The sequence below is a fragment of the Ciona robusta genome, chromosome 3, assembly GCF_009617815.1.
Source record: "Ciona robusta chromosome 3, ASM961781v2".
In the NCBI taxonomy this organism is placed as follows: Eukaryota; Metazoa; Chordata; class Ascidiacea; order Phlebobranchia; family Cionidae; genus Ciona; species Ciona robusta.
In genome coordinates this window covers 5800467-5821106 of record NC_143237.1, presented here as the reverse complement: position 1 = coordinate 5821106, position 20640 = coordinate 5800467, and the positions used below count along the sequence as shown (strand labels likewise).

The 20640-nt window shown below is 33.6% G+C and overlaps 2 protein-coding genes across 8 annotated transcripts in view; both read left to right on the top strand.

The window, feature by feature from the left end:
* Window positions 1–428, top strand: part of LOC149738535 (kinesin-like protein KIF13A) — a 29346-nt gene extending 28918 nt beyond the window's left edge. For all 4 annotated transcript variants that reach the window (XM_089874125.1, XM_089874123.1, XM_089874124.1 and 1 more), the window contains one exon: window positions 159–428. In XM_089874125.1, the coding sequence (XP_089730251.1) occupies window positions 159–257 (99 nt within the window). In that variant the 3' untranslated portion in view covers window positions 258–428. The remainder of the gene's footprint in view (window positions 1–158) is intronic.
* A 4897-nt stretch (window positions 429–5325) lies between these two features.
* Window positions 5326–20519, top strand: LOC149738534 (uncharacterized). 4 transcript variants are annotated; one of them, XM_089874115.1, is made up of 36 exons: window positions 5330–5803; window positions 7328–7540; window positions 7647–7779; window positions 7842–7909; window positions 8005–8110; window positions 8192–8405; window positions 8476–8662; window positions 8790–8949; window positions 9086–9162; window positions 9492–9602; window positions 9765–9898; window positions 9956–10090; window positions 10439–10578; window positions 10703–10788; window positions 12494–12592; window positions 12782–12898; window positions 13067–13153; window positions 13817–13927; window positions 14164–14274; window positions 14587–14694; window positions 14756–14895; window positions 14951–15082; window positions 15173–15291; window positions 15349–15437; window positions 15695–15775; window positions 16408–16506; window positions 17069–17185; window positions 17310–17387; window positions 17535–17645; window positions 18008–18118; window positions 18368–18475; window positions 18543–18682; window positions 18736–18867; window positions 18942–19060; window positions 19170–19258; window positions 19715–20519. In XM_089874115.1, exons 2-36 carry the CDS (start codon window positions 7391–7393, stop codon window positions 19832–19834), a joined length of 4119 nt encoding a protein of 1372 aa, XP_089730241.1. In that variant the 5' UTR covers window positions 5330–5803; window positions 7328–7390; the 3' UTR covers window positions 19835–20519. The 4 variants fall into 4 exon arrangements, with proteins under 4 accessions (XP_089730243.1, XP_089730242.1, XP_089730241.1 ...); XM_089874114.1 differs by having other exon boundaries at window positions 5330–7540; XM_089874116.1 differs by lacking the exon at window positions 17310–17387 and having other exon boundaries at window positions 5327–7540.
* Window positions 20520–20640: the final 121 nt, after the last annotated feature.

The following is a 20640-nucleotide window of genomic DNA, read 5'->3' as shown; positions in this document are numbered from 1 at the left end:
CTGTAGTTCATAGTTGGGTATTAATAATATAAATGGCGGTGTAAAGTTTTCACGCCCATTCACTAAAGCTGTGCTCTCTTGTCCATTTTGTTGAATGTACACAACCTGAACACCTTTGTTAATATTAAAATAACTTTAGTGCATTATATGTATTGCAGCTACGTCGTTTGTGGCTGCGATTTGAGCATGCTAGAAAATATTTACAAAAAGATATACCAAAAGGAACAGTTCAATCCGCATTATGTTTAATTCTGTAGTTTTACTGCAAGTCGCCCAAGTGTAAGGTTTAATACCAAGCAAAACTATGCAGAAAATGGTCTCTTGGATTTATTCCATGCTTTTTTGTGTTATTAGCGCCTTTACATTTTCTAGTTATATAGAATAACATGTTTATAGTTGTAAATACATTTACTGTGTGAAGTGTGAAACGTTGTATACATATCTTTTAACTGCATGGCATTGCCCAAGATCAAATCAAAACTCATGTGGAAAAGTATTATAAAATCAAGACTCAGGGAGCACGTCACAGAAACTTATGTCTCGTTGACCAGTCTGAACTTTCCATAAATTATAAATGAAGAAAGAGTGGGGTGGGGGGAGATGGGACACCTGTTTAATCATTTTTCTTGTCCCATTCAGAACAATGAAAATTCGAAGAATTATAAATAAACCGTATCTTTACGATTCCAATGGATCGTTGTTAATTTTTTAAAACACGAACAGGATATTTGGATATTTTGTGCTAATATGTCCCACCGTCCCCCACCCTACTATACAGTAGGGTGGGGGAGATGGGACACCTTTTAACTATATTTTCCCGTCCCGTTTAATTGTAAACAAAGTACACTCAATGAGTTATAAAACTATACCCTTCTGACTTCCATAGACTTAATTGTTTAAAACACGATCAGGATATTTGGATATTTTGTGCCAAAAATGTCCCATCTTCCCTCACCCTAGTATATATGGACAAAGTATTGATGTTAACAACTTAATTAAGTTCTTGGTAAAGCTAAAATAAATTAGAAGAGTTGTGACCGTGACGTATTTTTTATTATAGTAGAGTGGGCTAAGACATTTACAAAAATATTTCCAAAATTAAATAAATGTATTTATTACGGATTTGTGGTAATACTAAGAATTTGTACTATCATACCTTTATTAATTGGCAACACTTTAAAAAAAAATTAAAACACACAAAAATTTATTTAGCGATTCGCACACCAGGTTTATCTGTAATCTAAGCGATTTGCAGGTAAGATAGGACAAATACAATTTGTAAAACGAAATATGGAAATAATAGTGGAATAATGTAAACCATATTGCCTCCTGCCTATTTTTGGCATGTACATTTCTCGTTTTTTCGACAAAACTAAAACTAATTTTATGAGACAAAATCAAACTGTGTGAACATTCTATTCCGTTTTATTTATTTACCTACCGTACGATACTGGATTGATTACTCAAACTTGCAAACTACAAAATGTTGAAAGTTTGAATATGATTCAGCGAGCATTTGAAATAAGTATCTTATTGTTATGCCTTTTCAACCATTTAAAAAATGTGTTGTATTCGTTAAACACCAAATTTTGATTCTAAACAGCAGTAACCACCTTTATTTGCCGCGCACTTTGTGGGACCGTGAGAATACTGTAGGTCCGGCGCCGTGGCTCAGTGGTTTAGGCGCCTGCATCGAGAACCGAAGTGCCCCCGGTTCGATGCTCGACGGCGGTACTAACACTGATCGGCGTATGTGTCCTTGGGCAAGACACTTAACGGACATTGCTCCAACCCAGCGGTCACTTATGGGTTGTCCAAATTACAGTCATACACAGGAAAAAACAAACAATTACCCACAAAGTTGCATATATGTGGTGACTCGCTGCCCAGACGAAGATAAACCTTCTGTGGAAGTGCGTCCGGTTATGACGTTGTGAGTACGAGTGTAGTTCTCGAATGATGTTCGCGAATCGTGTGAGAACGAGTTCGCAGAAATAGTCCGCAGATGGAGTCCTACGGGTCAAGAATCGGGACAGAAAACGGGACTTGGTCGGAACGGAGAACGAGTTCGCAGAAATAGTCTGCAGATGGAGTCCTATATATACGGGTCAAGAATCGGGACAGAAAACGGGACTTGATCGGAACACTAGAGTCGGAACATGATAACAAGAACTTCACTACCGCGAGCACGTCACTTCCGGACGTACAAGGGTGTTGGGGTAATGGGCCAAGTCTGGCCTAAATCCCAGGTCCTCACAGACCTCACCCATACAGAATAGAATAGAATGGAGAATACTGTAAAAAAATAATGTAACATTTGTTTTTGTCTGTCAACAAATAGGTACTCGTAAAATAAGTTAATTGGTACCCGTAAAAAGTCCTATCTTTGCCCGCGTCGCCCCTTTCCCCAACAACTATATACGTTGATAAACTTTTCCTACTGTAACAATGAATCAGTAAAGGAATAAAGATGCTGTACACGTAACGTAAGTTGTACTCATGTGTACTTTCAAGTTCCCATATAGCTTACAATACTGTAAAATTGTTTCAGATCTATACCCCATGTAAGAATGCCAAATCATAACATCGAGATTTATATAAAGAATTACCATGGTCTCCAAATGGTTGCAAAACAGATTTAAACAGAAAGGATCAGCTAAAATAAAGTTGGTAATATTATCCAAGGTAAAATTTGTATTGTTCTGTTGTGGAAGTGGAAAGCTGATGTAGAGTTTTGATTCAAATATAGTGAAATATAGCTTTGTAATACCCAGCTGTTGAACAAACTTTGATGGTCGCAACAAAATCCTTACCTATGTGAAACTAAACGCCCTTTATACCGGGTACGCCATTCACTTTGTTGTTTTCAAACAATATAACATGAAGCGTCCCCCCTTTACTACCCAAATTGACATAGTGACACTACACAAATTGACTCAAGACTCGAAAATGTGAATATAAGTTACACGACTGGAGAATATATTTTCATATATACTTACAGTTGTGAGTCTAAAACGGAAGAAGTTTAATTTTAGGACAGAACGATTCTATAACCCAAAAAACAGATGGCTGCGCGAAATTGATGAACTTATCAAAAAGTTTTATAAAAACTAAAAAACATTTATAAAAACTAAAAAACGAACGGTTTGGCACGAGCAATATAGTTTACATTATAAAATGTTACGGTGTGACATGATTTCGATCTTTGTTGTCAGTTATGTAAGTCTTAGGACGGAGAGGCATTTAAAATAGTTTTATTGCTCATAGGCCTATATTGGATTTTTAATTTTCAGTTTTAGGTGAGGTAAAGATTCATTGAGAGCAACAAAGAAAAATGGCACAGAACGTTAAGGTTGCGGTCAGGGTTCGCCCATTCATATCCTTTGTTATACAAACATAAGTTTTGTCGAAGCTCATAATGAAATCTTCAACTAGACCACATACACAACTAAAAATTTTGGTGAACTGGGACAAAAAATAAAGATTTTACATCTTCTGCCACAAGCCTACCGAAATTAATGAGATGTGATAGAATCTTTGCCACGAAACTTTATATGTTTAAATTTTAAAACGGTATATTTGTGCGTATTTCATCCCTAATTTAAGCCATATTGACCCTTCCCTATATTTCTTATGTCAATATTGCAATTCTTCCCATAAAATTTGTTTGGTACAACATGGCATCAGATTTTTATACATGGAACCTGGGAAATTCACGATCAACCATTTAATAACATTCAATGCACTTCACCTTAAAACTAAAAAAAACTCAGTTATTTTTGCTGTTAAACAATATGATACAAAGAAGATGGGATATCTTTTCGTTCTATTTTCTCGTCATATTTAGTAAAAAAACAAAGAACATTTAGAGAATTTTAAAACCGTTTTCCAACGACTCTCATAGACCGTTAATTGCGAATTGTTTATAACACGATAAGGATATTTGTATATTAGGTGCTAAAGATGTCCCATCTTCCCCCACCCTACTATACAAAAACTGACTAATTCATATATACACTAAAATGTCAAGGCATTTTAATTTCAAAATACGACAGGACGACTCTATACCAAAATTAAAACGCATAGACGCGCGATTTGTTTAATAGACACAAATTAATGAACGCGCGATTGTTTTATAATCAACTTAAAACAAATAGGCGAATAACTAATTAATTAATTTAACCGATAGGAACAATAGTCTTACCGAAATTTTAAAGGCACTCTAATCAAGTTTTAACAGTGAACGGGTGGGAATGAAACACAAGAGCATTACCTTACACGCGAAGCTGATATGATACGTCTCGCTGTACCACGATTTAGATTTTTGCCGAGAACTTTACATGGCCTTTTTATCATTGCTTTTTCGTAGGTCATATTCGTTTAATACATAAGGAGACCGGTCTACTCGTCGCAGAACAACACTTGAGCAAAATCTAAATTCGGTTCGAGAGCGGAGAGGCATTAAAATGATTTTACTTGTGTTATATTTGCAATACATGCCAAGTTTATATGTTTCAGTATACTATAGGGTGAAGTAAAGATTCATTGAGAGCAACAAAGAAAAATGGCACAGAACGTTAAGGTTGCGGTCAGGGTTCGTCCATTCATATCCTTTGTTATATAAACATAAGTTTCGTCGTAGCTCATAATGAAATCTTTATCTATGTAGTAGGGTGGGATGGGACACCTTAGCACGTTTGTGCTAAATATTCCGATCGTGTTTTAAACAATTAACAACGGTCTATGGGAGTCGAGAGGATACGGAGTTTTAATTCTTTATAATGTTTTTTGTTTACTACCAAATGGGACAGGAAAATATATAAAAATGCGTCCCATTTCCCCTGCCCTATTATACATCATTAATGTTAGTCCGTGTCGTGATATATTTATCCCGATCGTTGAATTTGGTCCAGCGCTATTGCGCATGCGCAGTTGGTCAGAACAAATTGAATGCTAAACCTATTACACATACGGACCGAATGGAAAACGTTCCGGGGCAAAATAATATTAAGCACACTTTTGCTTGGCGTCGCTTTGTCTGATTACGTCAGACATCGTGCTGTGCCGATAATTACCAGTAATGTAATAAACACCAAAATCACTTCATTGTAACACTTGACTCTGTTAGTATTGTTTTATTTTGTAAAGCAAAGACAAAGAGTATATAGTTCGCATTTAACATTGTTTATTTTTGATAACACACTCAACTCCGTTCTGCTGGCTTTAAATCAAAAACTGAAGTCGCAAAGTGTAAACGTCATGTCTGGAACGTTTTCAACGGAGGGTCGCATTAAATTTGGACCAGGTGGTCATTATTTTTGTTCCGACTTACCGCGAATGCGCCTTAGCGCCCGGTCGAAATTTAACGGTCGGAACAAATAACACCAGCGCCGTGGCACAGTGGTTAGCGCGCCTGCCTTTAACCAAAGGTTTTGAATTCAAGGCTTTACGCTGCTACCATTGTAAGTGTTGTCCTTGGGCAAGACACCAACCGGCAATTTCTCCACCGTGGCCACTATAATGGGTTGTCAGAAAAATAACACCCGACGTTCCATACGTGGTAACTCGCGAGCTATGAGATACTGGCGCGAGGTAAACAAAACAGAACGTCCGTGTAACGGCTGTAGTTTTTTCCAATACGCCATGGTAAAAAGTTACGTTTATTCAACCAACCTATGGAACATTGGGGTGCTGCTGCCAATATTGAGTTTGTAGGAGCGCTTCTGTTAAGAGCCCACTGGAAGCGTGGTGTCGATACTGTGGTTTATGATCTTTAAGACGGGCACATGGTCTTTCATTTCTTGTATGTAAATCTGAAATTATACTTGAGAAAATTTAAATTGTGCGCAGTGTCAACACTTGTACGTTTGTTGTTTACACTGCGTGAAAACGTACTTCTCTTTGTAGGCAATTATTTAGTAGGGTGGGGTAAGACGGAATACTTAAGCGCATTTTGCCCAATATTTTAAAAACAAACTATATGCTTTTTAGGGGATACAATTATTTTATATTATCAACCTATTAATTGACAACATTCTAAAGAAATGTGTTAAACACACAGTAAAGGTATTTAGCGATTCACACCGTAGGTTTAGTCATTAATAAAAAGGCGGGGTAAGAAGGAACATTTCAAAGTCCTTGTTAAATTTTATTAATAATGGATTGTTTTAGATATGTACGTAAATAACATGCAATAATATTTTAGGCTTTAAAATCATTTAAAACCTTTTTTGTAATATTGTATGTAGGTATATCATTGTATGTTGGTGTTTATACATATTGTTGGCTATTCTATAAATCCATATGAACTTGTAATAAACAAAAAGTGACAGTAACTATTAATAAAGTTTATATATTTGCTACAAATTGGGTATTGGTACACTGTTTTTTGCACAAGCAACTTCTCATAATCTCTATTTAAGTGCCTGTGACTGAATTTCGAACATATTTTCCATAGTTATCTTGTTATTATATCAGTATACTATACTTGAAATACCCCTGAGGTATAAACTATTGAATTAAAAACAAACCTTTTAAAGTTTGGCAATGAAAACCTACAACACTGCAAAGTGAGAGAAGATAAAGCACACTGTTAAAATACTTATATTAAATGTATTTTGCAACTTGTAGTTAACCTGCCAAATTACCGGACATTGCTAGTTTCGTTACACAGAACCTTATAAATATAACTTTAAAACGGTATTTTGTTAACTGTAATTTGAGCCATATAGACCACGGCCTGTAATCGCCTCTGACACTGCATTTAGGTATGACACATTCATAGATTTATGCTTTCTGATATCAGTCTAAGGAAAATCGTGTCTACATTTTGTAGAATTGTTTATCTAAGAAGCATACTTGTGTCGTTTGTTTATTAAGAAGTAAACAAATCAAATAAATTCATAGTTTATAGAGATTAATGTCTTAACAACACTCACTAACAAAACAGTGTTTTAGTAACCTCTACCACACATGAATAAATAAGTGATCATAATGGTGCTGAAAAGCTTTTATTTTGATATATATTTTTATCAGTATGGTTTGAAAATAGATTTCAGCTTTTCTGAAAATATACATTACACCACTAAACTGATAATATTTGATCCTGGTTTTGGTTACATACTCTTTTGTTGACTTTCTACTTCAACATTAAAACTAACTGGTTTGGTTCATAATTAATAAAGGGTATCTACATGATTTGGTCAGTATTTATTGTGCCAAAATAGTTTACACAACATGGCATCAGCCATTTATTTGCAACCTAGAAAAATTGTGATCAACCATTTATTAATCTTCTATGCACTAAACCCTAACCATCCCAATCAAGCTCAACCTTAACTAAACTTACAATGGGAAAGAAAAATCAAAGAAATCAAAGCTTGTTGTGGACATGGTGGGAAACACTACAATACTGAAGGATCCAGATGGAAAACAAGAAGATAAAAAGTTCACCTTTGATTACTCGTACTGGTCACACGATGGCTACGAAGAGCAGGATGATGGCTACTATGCGCCAGTTGATCCTCAATATGCTGATCAAGTAAAATGTTATGTTTTAAAATACTTTCTTCTCTGAAGTAAAGTCAGCATTCTTATGTTGTAAATTTTGTTGAAGGCCATTTTATTGATAATGATTTGTTTTCCAGAGAAAAGTGTTTGATGACCTTGGGCGTGGAGTTCTTGCAAATGCTTGGGAAGGATTCAACTGTTCGTTGTTTGCTTATGGACAAACTGGTTCAGGAAAATCATATTCCATATTTGGCTACAAAGGAAATAAAGGTAAATGTCTGAAATGAAAATAAAGTTTAAATAAATGTTTAAAATCCCCCCAAATTAAAAAGGTATTGTCCCAACTACATGCAAACAGTTGTTTGAAGAAATTGCTCAAAAACCTTCTGGAACTTTTCTGGTTAGTATTTTTATATTTTGATCCAAGAGTTAAACTTTTTATTTTAGTTTTTTTTAAATAGTTGTTTTTTCACAATAACGAGATACATTGAGTAGGTGACAGTTTCAATGATCGAAATCTATAATGAAAAAGTCAAAGATTTGCTTGGTAACAAAAATGATCTTAAAGTTAGAGAAAATGCAAAGAAACAAGAGTTTTATGGTAAGTTTTCCTACTTATAGTTTACATCTACCTGCATTGCATTGATTACAGAATATATTAAGTAATAATATTAATTTTCAGTTGAAGGTTTGAAAGTAGAAACCGTTTTGGATTATGAAGGCATACAGTTATCTATTGATTATGGAAACAGACATAGAACGATAGGAAAAACTCTGATGAATGACACAAGTTCACGTGCACACACTATTTTTACAATAACATTACATCAAAGTGAAGCTGGAAATGAGAAAATGAAAAAAACATCTGTAATCAACTTGGTTGATTTAGCTGGAAGGTAGATTGGGTTGCTTCAGTTTGTGTCAATGTAATTGCTTTAATAAATAGAAAAATACTTTTTTATTTAGTGAACGTGTGGGAAGGAATGATGTAACTGGTAAAACATTTGATGAAGGAAAAAATATTAACCTCAGTCTTTTGACTCTTGGTAACTGCATCAACTCGATTGTAAGAAATGAGAAACCTGCATTTAGAAATTCAGTTATAACCAGATTGTTAAAGAATGCTCTTGGTGGAAACAGCAAAACTATCATGGTATTGATTCCATCTTAATTAATTTACCTATGATTTTCTGTTTGATTTTAGTTTTTTTCTGCCTTATCATTGTTATCTGTAATATTGTAAATAGTTGATTGAACGGGGTTAATCACTGTTTTTGCAGTTAGCTGCATTAAGTCCTGCAGACTGTAATTATGGTGACACTTTGTCAACTTTGCAATTTGCTGATCGTGCCAAGCAAATTAAGACAAAGGCTATAGTGAATGAAGATCCTAATGTGAAACTCATTCGACAATTACGAGAAGAAATCGCTCAGCTAAAAGGTGAATTTTTTTTTCATTCTGGATGAATCTGTCATAATATTTAGCTATCCTGTTCTGTTATTTCTTAAACTCAATGGCGTTTGTTAAATTTCCCTTCTGTTTTAGCTATTTATGTCTACTTTTAAATTTTCAACAGAGCGATTAAAAAATGCACCTGCTTCTTCAGTGTCTCTTGAAGAATACATTAAACAAATCAATAAAAACGAAGAACAGGTTGGTGCATATAATGTTATTATTGCCTACATAGATGGGTTATTTAATTGTGATGCCAATATCTTGTTTTGTTTTACAATGTAAACGATAATTATCGTACCCCTTCTACGCATAGAGTATTAACCAACGCAGGGCACCATGTTTCAACGACTGTCGTTTTAACTTCCTGCAGGAGATAAAAGTTACAATTATTCATACTTAAAAGATTATTTAAAAGCTAACCTCAGTCCCTGTGTGTAAATATTGTAACGCATTTTTTTCAAAAATAGATAATGAATGTAAATACTGATATACCATAATCATACTACATATACACCCATGTATTGTAGATCAAGAAATTACAAGATGAACTAGAAAATTCAAATTCAGAATTGCAAGCGAAGCTGAAAGAACAGGAAAATAAGATAAAGGCTGCTTTAGAAGAAAAATGGACCCAGGAAGTAAGTTTTAAACTAACTATTGAAAAAATTTAATGTATAGAGTAATAACATGTACAATTGTTGCTATTATATTAGGTTTTTATGCAGAATTTGTCATAAACTTTTGCATCCATGTGTTCCTATTGTCTCATTATATTTTGCTAAAGAATTAAACATACACAGGAAAGAAGAAAAGTAAACTTTCATATTTGGAATTTAAATGCAGACAAAATGTTAACTGGTGTTTTGGCTCATTTTACACCAACTGGGGAAACTTTGATCGGAAGCTCTGACAAAGCGGATATTCAGCTTGAGGGGTGACCATATATATTAAAAATGTAAAGATATTGTAAATTAAATATCTTATATTTTAGAATTCAGCCTGAGCATGCCGTGATAACAAATGATGATAATGAACATATTTTCATCTCCCCTGTTTCTGAGGAATCTACAGTTCGTGTTAATGGAATACGTGTTACAAGAAAAACCCAACTAGCCCACCATGATAGGTTAGTTGCTAAGTTTCTAACTGACTAATTATTTATGATGAAGGAAAATAATGATCCCAAAATTGACAACACATTAAGTTTGATTAATGTTCTGTTTCCTTCTCAAATGAACCAACTTGACATACACAGTACACACAAACCTTATATGTCACCCTGTACTAAGTTTTGTTATTTTTTGGGTATTTCCACTCACAAATGTTATGTTAATCATGAAATCATAAGTTTATTTCAGCATGGTGTTTCATATAAAACAGTTTGTAGCTTTCTGCTATAAAAAAGTACTTGGACTCCAAAAAAAAAACACAACTTTAACTTTTAAAAAAGGTCTATTACTTTTAATGTACACAGAATTCTGTTTGGCTCCGTAAACTTATATGTTTTGGAGCATCCAAGTGAATTGGCCAAGTTGAAAAAACTTGAAATCAAACCTCCTAAAGTAACTTTCGAAAGGGCAAGGGATGAAATTTATGCTCATTGTTCTTATAAGGGTAAGCAAATGTTTGCAGTGCCATATAAAACAAATGTGTTTACTAAAATTTATGCAGTTCCTCATTAAACAAGATTAGCACTTATATTATTGGCCAGATATATTTTATTTAAATTTAATTGCAGATTTATTGGAGCAATATTCAATTTTCGTAGAAGGGTTTACTGAAGATGAATATAAAAAAATAAAAAATCATTATATGGAAAAGCAGGTTTGACGTTTTTTTTAGTGATGTACCGAAGTTTCGGTTTGCCGAATTTATTCGGCCGAATCAGCGATTTTGACAAAGATTCGGTTTTGGCCGAATCGTGCGTAAAGATTCGGCAAAAACCGAACTTTTTCACAGACAATATAGATACGATTAGCAAGAAATTGCGCAATTTGTGAGATAAGAATTAAAGAATATTTGCAACAAATAAGTTTAATTCAATTAATCGTCATGCTTTATAGCAATGCTAATCATTTCGGATACGGTTCTATGGGCTATGGCACACGCGCACTTTGATAAACTTCGTCACATTCGCGACCGAATCTGCTCCCGATCGTCGATAAAGAAACACTCGCTTTTTCTCTCTAAATAGTGCACGCGTCTGCTCCCGGTCGTCGATAAAGAAACACTCGCTTTTTCTCTCTAAATAGTGCACGCGTCTGCTCCCGGTCGTCGATAAAGAAACACTCGCTTTTTCTCTCTAAATAGTGCACGCGTCTGCGCACGATCCCCTGCACATTTTTAGCACAAAGCAGAATACAAAATGTAAAAGTAAAGTTTTCGAATAATTTTTTTACTCACGGTATAGTTTTAAGCCAGTGACCGTGAGTAGTATAAATGCAGGTGAATCGCGATTATGTGAATTTTAATTGATGCAAATATAAGTGCGAGGAGCGAAGCTATCAGGAAATTAGAACCAACACAAATTGTAATGTAATATTGCTAAGTATGGTCCCGGCCGAGCTTGGACAGAAGCCAAAAAAATCGTTCTTGGGCACCGCGCGAAAATCAGAGTTTCGTGAATCCCAGTTGCAAGATATTAATTTTACACCTAAAATATTAAATTAAAAATTTATATACACATGTTACGTTATGTAACATTCATAATCCAAAAAACATTTCATATAAATCCGACAATTTATATACCACAGGGAACAGGCTGCTTGCAAATTAGACTGAGATTAGCATTTCGTCGGTTTCTACAAGAACAAATTCACAACGATTGCTTCGCTTACTAAGTGTTGAAAGTATGCTATCGCATGCGTCTTCCTTTATTTCCCAAGCCGACGCAGAGCGTAAAATGGGACGCTCATACACAATGTTTTTTTCGTCACAAAAGTAATTAATTTTTTTTGTTTGCGTAACACAGGTTTTGTCAATGGTTACGCCGTTACAGTAAAGAATTTTTAAGTTCTCGAATTAACTGCTCGTCCGTGTTGCAATAAAATTAAAATATCTAATCCACGCTCGTCCGTCACCGTTGTGCTTTTCTCCCAACGATTTACCTTTCCTGTAGTTTTAGTTCGTAAATACGCGCGTTATTAGGAGACTAATGTTTCCCACAACGCTTTATTGCCACATTAAAGACTTATATTGAAATTGTTGATACTTGTGTGTGACACGGTGCCATGATAAAGTATTTTCCTTTATGTCGTTTTTACCGACCGCCCGTCGCCGTAGGTTCGGATGACGTCATAAACGATTCGGTTGATTCGGCCGAATTGATTCGGCACAAATGGCCGAATATTCGGTTTCGGCCGAATCGTTTTTTTAACGATTCGGTACATCACTAGTTTTTTTATTGATAGTGAAATGGTCAGAACAGTATGGTCTGTAAAGAACTTACTTCAAATAGAAAATTATTCGTTGCCTATTAATAGTTTGGTGTTTAAATGGTTGTTAATGTAACTGTTTAATTATTTTGAAGAAAAGGGAAGTTGAAGTACTAAAAACTAATCATGATAAAGAACTGAAGGATGTTAATGCGAAGTATGAAAAGTGGTTGGCAGATGCAGTAGGAAAGCTTGTAAGTAAATTCCATTGTGTTAGCCATAACATGCAATTGCTGTTTACTGACAATGTACTTATTGACATTGGAAGAAATCCTCACAACATATTTTACTTTAAAAGGTATAGCATAATACTTAATTGCATTTAACAACTTAAACCACCAGATCTGTAATTACTTATAGCCTTTGCCATATCTACATACTAGGTTGAGTGGAATGGAAAATTGGTATCTCAAGCTGAAAAGGAGCATGGTGAACAACTAGAAGCACTTGAAGCAGAAGTTCGTAGATTGCAAAAAAATACAAACCCAGATCTGAATCAGGTTTGCATGAGTGTTTGCATTAGTTGACTTGTTTTTTTATAAAAGTTTCTTTGGCTAAACTATTTGGAAAATCATTTAAAAGAAGAGAGTGGTCAATGAAGTCATACCCAAGTTCATATTTAATAGATTTGCATGTGGATGCACAAATTATAACTAAAATTACTTTAGATCGCAGCAAAGAAAGAAGAAATTGAGGCGTTGAAGGTTGGGAAAAAGATGTATGAGTATGCAAAACAAAGGGAGCTGGATGAGAAGGTATAAAAGTAGTAACAATTTATTGTTGAAGTAAATTTTATCATAGCTCTTTAAGATGAAAATGGGAAGAATAATTATTATGTCATTCGGTTTTTATACAGAAAAAACAGGAGAATGTTTATAATTTGTATTAAACATTGTGGTTTGTATCTGTTTGCTGTAAACTTTTAAAAGATTTCTATTTATTACTAGCAAGCACGAAGTTACTGATTTTTTGCTGATATAATTTACACAAGCAGTAGATTTTAAAGTATGCTATTTAATAGTGTAACCCAGAGGTAATGGATTCAAGGCTCGACACTGCTACCATTGTGGGCGTATGTGTCCTTGGGCCAGGCCCCTAACGGCAATTGCTCCAACCCAGTGGTTACTAATGGGTTGTCTAAATTATCAGACATACATAAAAAAAGAAGAAAAAAATCCAAAAAAATAATTACCCACAAAGTAACATACATGGTAACTCGTAAGCTGGCACGAAGTGTTAAACCCGTGTGATAACGACTGTCGTTTCCCGGCCACGCGAGGATAAAGTAAGTTACATTCATTACATTCAATACTTGGGTGGCAAGTTCCTGAAAAAAATTTGGGATTGCTGTACACATTAAAAAAATAAAAAATATTGTATTGATAAAGAAATATGAAACTGTCGTTGTAAATCTTTAGAAACAATGGTACAATATGAAAATGCAAAAACTACTGGAGGACTTTGATAAAGACATCAAGGCGAAAGATTTTGAGCAGGAATGCACTCGGATGTTAGGTGATGTGGACCAGGTATAGTAAGCACTTCAATTACATGTTGTCATGTATTATCCAGTTTAATATTTTAAGATAATGGCAGATACGCAACCTTATATAATTTATAATTAGATCAATAAAGACCAAGATTAGTTAGCACATTCTTCAATGGCTGTGCTTAACTTGATCTTTTCTACTTATTCCAGAAATATAGTTTTTATTTTTATTCCTTACGTGACGCTTTGCAGTAGCTGAACAAATATCATTACCAGATTCAGCAAAATAGTGAGATGATGCAAAAGGTAACACCTAAGTATGCAAGCGAGGCAGAAAAATTGAACGCTGAAAATGAACATAAATACATCATGGATAAATTAAGAGAGGTATGGAACTTTATATAATTTGTTTGTACTTTAAATTACATTTGACATTCAACTATATTCTGTAGTTTGTTGACTTTTACCTTATTGATAACTATAAACTGTGTGTCTCTTTTCTAATATTAAAAAAGCCACCATTTCCATACTTAGAATCAATTGTCAATAAACATTAAGGTGTTTTCAAAAAAAATAAAAATTAGTGCATTAAAGGATATATATTACTAACATAAAGTATGTAGGTTGTAAAAAAAAATGAAAATTAACCTTATTTTGACTTATCTTATCAATGAGCTTATCCACAACAAATCATATTAGTTGAAGCTACTGTTAGAAAATAAGAAACTTGAAGACTCAAACAAAGATGCGATGCTTCTTGTAGAAGCTGAAAATCAATGTCAAATTCTTCAACAAATACAGAAAGAGGTATTTTGGAAAGTCCCTTAATAAATATTGCGTAAAATAACTGTCACATGTTTAATTAAAGAAAAACCAACAAAAATTTCCACATTTCTGGAATCTAAATGAGGAGCCAGATTTGTGTAAAGTCATCATACACATGGTGATGCCTGGAGAGTCAACTATTGGCAGTGCTGAAAAAGCGAAAATAAAGATGAGTGGACACGGGTAAATAGGTACATAATAGGTACTTGGGATGTTTTAGTTGTTATTCTTTTCACAGAATCCTGGGAAATCATGCATTGGTTGAAAATGATGGAAAAGATGTTTATATTCAACCACTTGCTGATAATATTCAAATATTGGTCAATGGAAAGGTGGTGAGCGGTAAACAAAAACTTCAGGATAATGATAAGTGAGATAATGTAGATTTATCAAAAACATGTTATATTTTTATATTTTGTAAAAAGCTATGTAAATATCAGTGATGTAAACTATTATCCAGCCTCTACTTTGGCCCCAATCAATTGTATGTCCTCAACAAGCCTCAAGATAGGAGCAAAAAAACGAAAGAGCCAAAAATAACCTATGAAACAGTTTGGAGCGAAGTTACAAGCAATACAAGTAACTAATATGATATCATTTAACTTAATCGATTACATTCTCATTTAACTGATACAGGTTTTATGGTAAATACAAAAATAATCAACAATATCCATGGAATTCCATCGGAAGATCTGAAAATTATGAAACGCGATCATCACATAAAGGTACTGTTTATATAAATTGTGTTACATTCCTCTGTAGAATAGATATTAAATGTCCGGTGCACAGTTAGGCTGGTGCAACCAGGGTAATATATAAAAGAGTTCTACTTAAGGCCAACATTTGTCACACATTATTCCTTTTATTTCATGGCTCATTAGTTAATGTATAATATAAATAATAGGTTAAGAAAAATTGTAATTAAAAATTGCTTTGTTTACAAACATTATATGATTAATTCTTAGCGCAAGTTGTATTGCAGCTACATCGTTTACGTTATCGTTTGAAACGTGTACAAGAAGATTTGAACAGAAAAAGACAAGGACAAACTTTAAACAAACATGTAAATGAAACAACTTTTTTCCCAAGATTTAATCTTTAGAAGTTAGAATATTTATTAACTTTACTATGATACCTAGGAACCAAATCTGTTTACCTGATTCTTCAAAAAGTATTTTTTTAACAATAGTTTCATTGAGTAATGTATCTGTGTAACATGATTTCTTGTTACAAGTGAGACAACTTTGGTCAACATTTTATCCCAGCTGTATTATTTTATGCCTAACTGTATACTCAGCTATCACATATCTCTTTAGGGATAGGCCTGGTTCATAATCCCGATGGAACACAACAAATTCCACTACATTTTCTAATGGTACACTGTGTAACAAACATTTAAAGATCGTTGCTGTGATAAAAATGATTCTAAACTCCACACTTTAATCCCAAATATATGTGTGTAAACTATTACCCCAGCAATCATCAAATTGATGAGATTTATACATGTAAAGAAAGAGAAAACCTGACCATTTTCAAATTTTACTGGTGGGATTAGGACCAGATTTTTTGTAATTTTTGCCTTTAATTTTCTGCAGGCAAAGTTCCAGGCGTTTTTAAAATATGAATATCATGTTTTATATAATTCTGTTTGAGCAAGGTAAAGCATTTGGTTTATATTATGTATTTAATTTTAAGGAAGCTGAAGTTACAATGCTGAGAATAAACCATGAAAAAGAGCTGAAGGAAGTTCAAGGGGAATATGATAAAAGATATGCAGATGAAATTGGAAAACTTGTAAGTAAATTAAAATATGAAGACTTTTATTTATACAACGTAAATAATGCTTATACCCCAAAAAGACATTATTAGTATAAGACTATCAACTTACTTTTTAATTGCAAAGGGTTAGAAAAGGATACTTTTATGCATTTTTTTATTGTCACGAACAGGTTGATAGATTGTATTTTACATTGGTGCTGTAGCACAGTTGGTTATCGCACCTGCCTCACACCCAGAGGTAATGGGTTCAAGGCTCGTCGCTGCTACCGTTATGGTCATATGTGTCCTTGAGCAAGACACCTAACGGCAATTGCTCCAACCCAGTGGTCAGTAATGGGTTGTAGAAAATATCAACTACACATAAAAAAATGAAATATCCCCACAAAATAATCACCCACAAAGTAACATAATTGATAGCTTGTAAGCTGGCACAACGTATATAAAACAGAACACCACTGTTGTTTTCTGGCCATGCGAGAATTAGGTAAGTTACATTTATTCATTCATTCCTATTACACATACCTTTGAATGTTGTGGATAAAAATTAAAACTGCAATATGTCTTTATTACAAACTAGGTTGAGTGGCAGGGAAAATTAGCAAAAGAAGTTGAAAAGGAGCATTCTGAACAAGTAGAAGCACGTGAAAAAGAAATCCGAGCATTGCGCAATAATAAGAATGCAAATGAGAAGGAGGTGTGAAATAATAACTCGCAGTTTTGTTTTGTTTGTATTTTAAAATAAGTTATTTCTTTATTAACTAACGTCTTTGGTAAACGGTTACACTTAGTTTTATAAGTTGTTTATAAAAATCTTTTAGATTAGTACCAAGGAAACGATTATCAAAATTCAAAATCAAGTTTATGGTGATGCAATAGTGAGGGAACGGGAAAAACAGGTCAAAAATATTTGTTTAAGTTATAGTTGTAAATATTTTATATAATTTAACTTTTTGATAACCATAGATAATAAATCTGAACACACAGAGTTTATTTCAAGATGACTGATGAACTTTCAGAATTAAAAGTAATTGTGAATTCTTTAGAAACAATGGTATGATATGAAAATTCGGAAGTTAAATGAGGAATTTGATAAAGACATCAAGATGAAAGATTTTGAACTTGAGCGTGTTCGAATGTTGGAAAGTGTAGAACAGGTTTAACAAGATCTGTATTTTTTGCACCATTGTGGGATTATGTGTCCTTGAGCAAGACACGTAACGTAATTGCTCCAACCCAGTGGTCACTAATGGGTTGTCCAAATTATCAACCACACATAAAAAAATAAACTAATCCCCACAAAGTAAGATACATGGTAATTCATGAGCTGGCACAAGGTGTATGAAACAGAACGCCTGTGTTTAAAGACTGTCGTTTTCCAGTCACGCGACTGTAAAGTAAGTTACAGTCAAACTTCAACTTTAAGTTATTGTTGTGGATAAATTATTCCCATAAAAACTGTGAGTATATCCAAATTTTTAAAAATGTACCAATTTCTGAACAACTTTTATCAACATAGTTTGAGAAGCATGAACAAGAGTTGCAAAAAATTAAGCAGAAATATAAAAACGAGGCCGAGAAACTGCAAGCTGAAAAGGAACATGTATATGTCATGGAAGAATTAAAAAAGGTAGAAACTGTTAAAAATTACACTTTTTACCCCAAGCTATTATAACACATATTTATCCAAAGTGTGTTTTAGCGACTGTAGCATTCATGTTATTCTCCATGTATAGGTAAATTCAATTTTTTTGTGTTACACAGTTTACTTACACTCCGAATTTAAACTGTATTCTGTAGTTAGTTTTAAAAAATATTTATCTTTATGTTTATACAAATAGACATCTTAGTACAAAAACTAATCCATAAATTATTTTAGTTGAAGTTGCTGTTAAAACACAAGCAACGAGAAGACACAGAAAAAGATGCAATGCTTCTTGCAGAAATAGAAAAACAGTTTCATGTTGTGCATCAGATACAAAAAGAGGTACTTAGGATAGCTTGTTTAAAGATTAGATACGACTTTTCTAACACTGTCACATGTTTAATTGAAGAGAAACCAAGAAAAAGTTCCACATTTCTGGAATTTAAATGTGGAACCAGATTTGTGTAAAGCCATCATACACATGGTGATGCCTGGACTGTCAAATATTGGCAGTGCTGAAATCATGAAAATAAGGCTCAGTGGACACGGGTAAATATGTTGTCAAACTTATATTCGACTCTTCTATTTGTTTTGTTTCACAGAATCCTAAAAAATCATGCATTGGTTGAAAATGATGGTAAAGATGTTTATATTCAACCACTTGCTGATAATATTCAGATCTTGGTCAATGGAAAGGTGGTGAGCGGTAAACAAAAACTCCAGGATAATGATAGGTACAAATTGAAAATGAGCTTTATTGGAGTAGTTTAAACTTGTATACTAATGGTTTATTTAAACCAATATTCAGGATCTACTTTGGTCCAAATCACTTGTATGTCTTCAACAAGCCTCAAGATGGAAGAAAGAAATCAAACCAACCAATGATAACTTTTGAATCAGCTTGGACTGAAATTACAAGCAATACAAGTAACTAATGTAGACTTTCAGTCTTATATTCAATTTGTACATTACTGTTGTGCATAAATGGAAAAACTTTTAAAGATTTTAAATGACTGATTCAGCCACAATGTTACAGGTTTCATGAAAAATACCAGAATAATCAACAATCTTCATGGAATTCCATCAGAGGAAGTGGAAAATATGAAACGCGTTCATCAAATAGAGGTGATATTTGACATTTTATATGTGTTTTGTTTAGTAAAACAAATTTTCATTAGTTCTATCATAAAAACATTGTTTTATTATTTTTCATTTTTGTGTGACTGATAATTTAGATCAACCACAGATTGCACCAGTGATTCAGTTTGTTGAACATATTCAGATCAGCGAGTTTGAGGTCTATTCGGTTTGGGCCAAATCATGGGTGCTGATTCGGCAAAATCTAAACTTTTTTACAAACAATTTAGGTACAATTGCAGAACATTGGGCAGTCTGTGAGATAAGAAATAAACCCACAGTAAAATGTCTTGCCTCAAATATAGTAAGAACAATAACTTTTTTTGAACCTGCTGTAACCTTTTTTACGATGCTACTGTAAAAATTCTTGTGATATGGCATTATAGATTGTTCATTTTTCACAGCACATATTTAATTCTTAGTGCAATATATTATGCATTGTAGTTACATCGTTTGAGGAATCGACTAAAACTTGCTGAGAAGGATTTAGAAATGAAAAGACAACCAGGAAACACCCTTCACATACATGTGAATAAAACATCAAAACTTTGCTTAATTTTGTAGTTTGATGCAACTTAATGTGTATAATCTTTTATAGTTTGGCACTTATAATGCACTTAGCTTTTTTAACCTTGTTTTGAATTTATATTTTATTTTAATTGTAAATTTTATCTTAGTGATGGTTGGATATGTTAGTTGTGTGCACTATCATATAAATACAAAAATGTTACGAGTAACTTTAGATTGAAAGCACAAGCCACAGGAAATTGAATTTGGTTATGAATAATCTTCTTAGTTAGGATACCAAAATTTTAATAGATACTTTGCCATTCTGTTTAAACCAACACCCAGGCTACTACTGCATAGACCTCGCCAGGTCATGATGCCTGCAAACCCTTTCAACAAGGGTTAACCTTCCAGTTACTTATAGTCTCTCCTGATAGTGTCTTGCCCAAGGACAGATACAGCCACAATGGTAGCAGCGACGAGCCTTGAACCCATTTTCTATTGGTCTTTAAACCCATTTCCTATAAAGGCAGGCGCGCTAACGACTTTGCCATGGCGCCGGACTTGTGCTTCAATACACCATAAATTCCCTTATTGAAATGTTCCATAAATACTAAATGGACAATGTAATAAAGTGTTTAACTGGTTGCTAATACGGAACTTTGCCGTTTTTATCGATTTGCAAAATTTATTAACTAGAATCCTATAAAAAAAAATAAATGCGATGAACGAGTTAAATAACCTATTTTTGGTTTTGTTGCATTTAATCAGTCAATCAGTTTTTAAACAAATGTAGTCTATACACAATGTTTAGTTTATACACAATGTTTAAAATATTGCCCCAAAGAAACAAATGTAGCTAC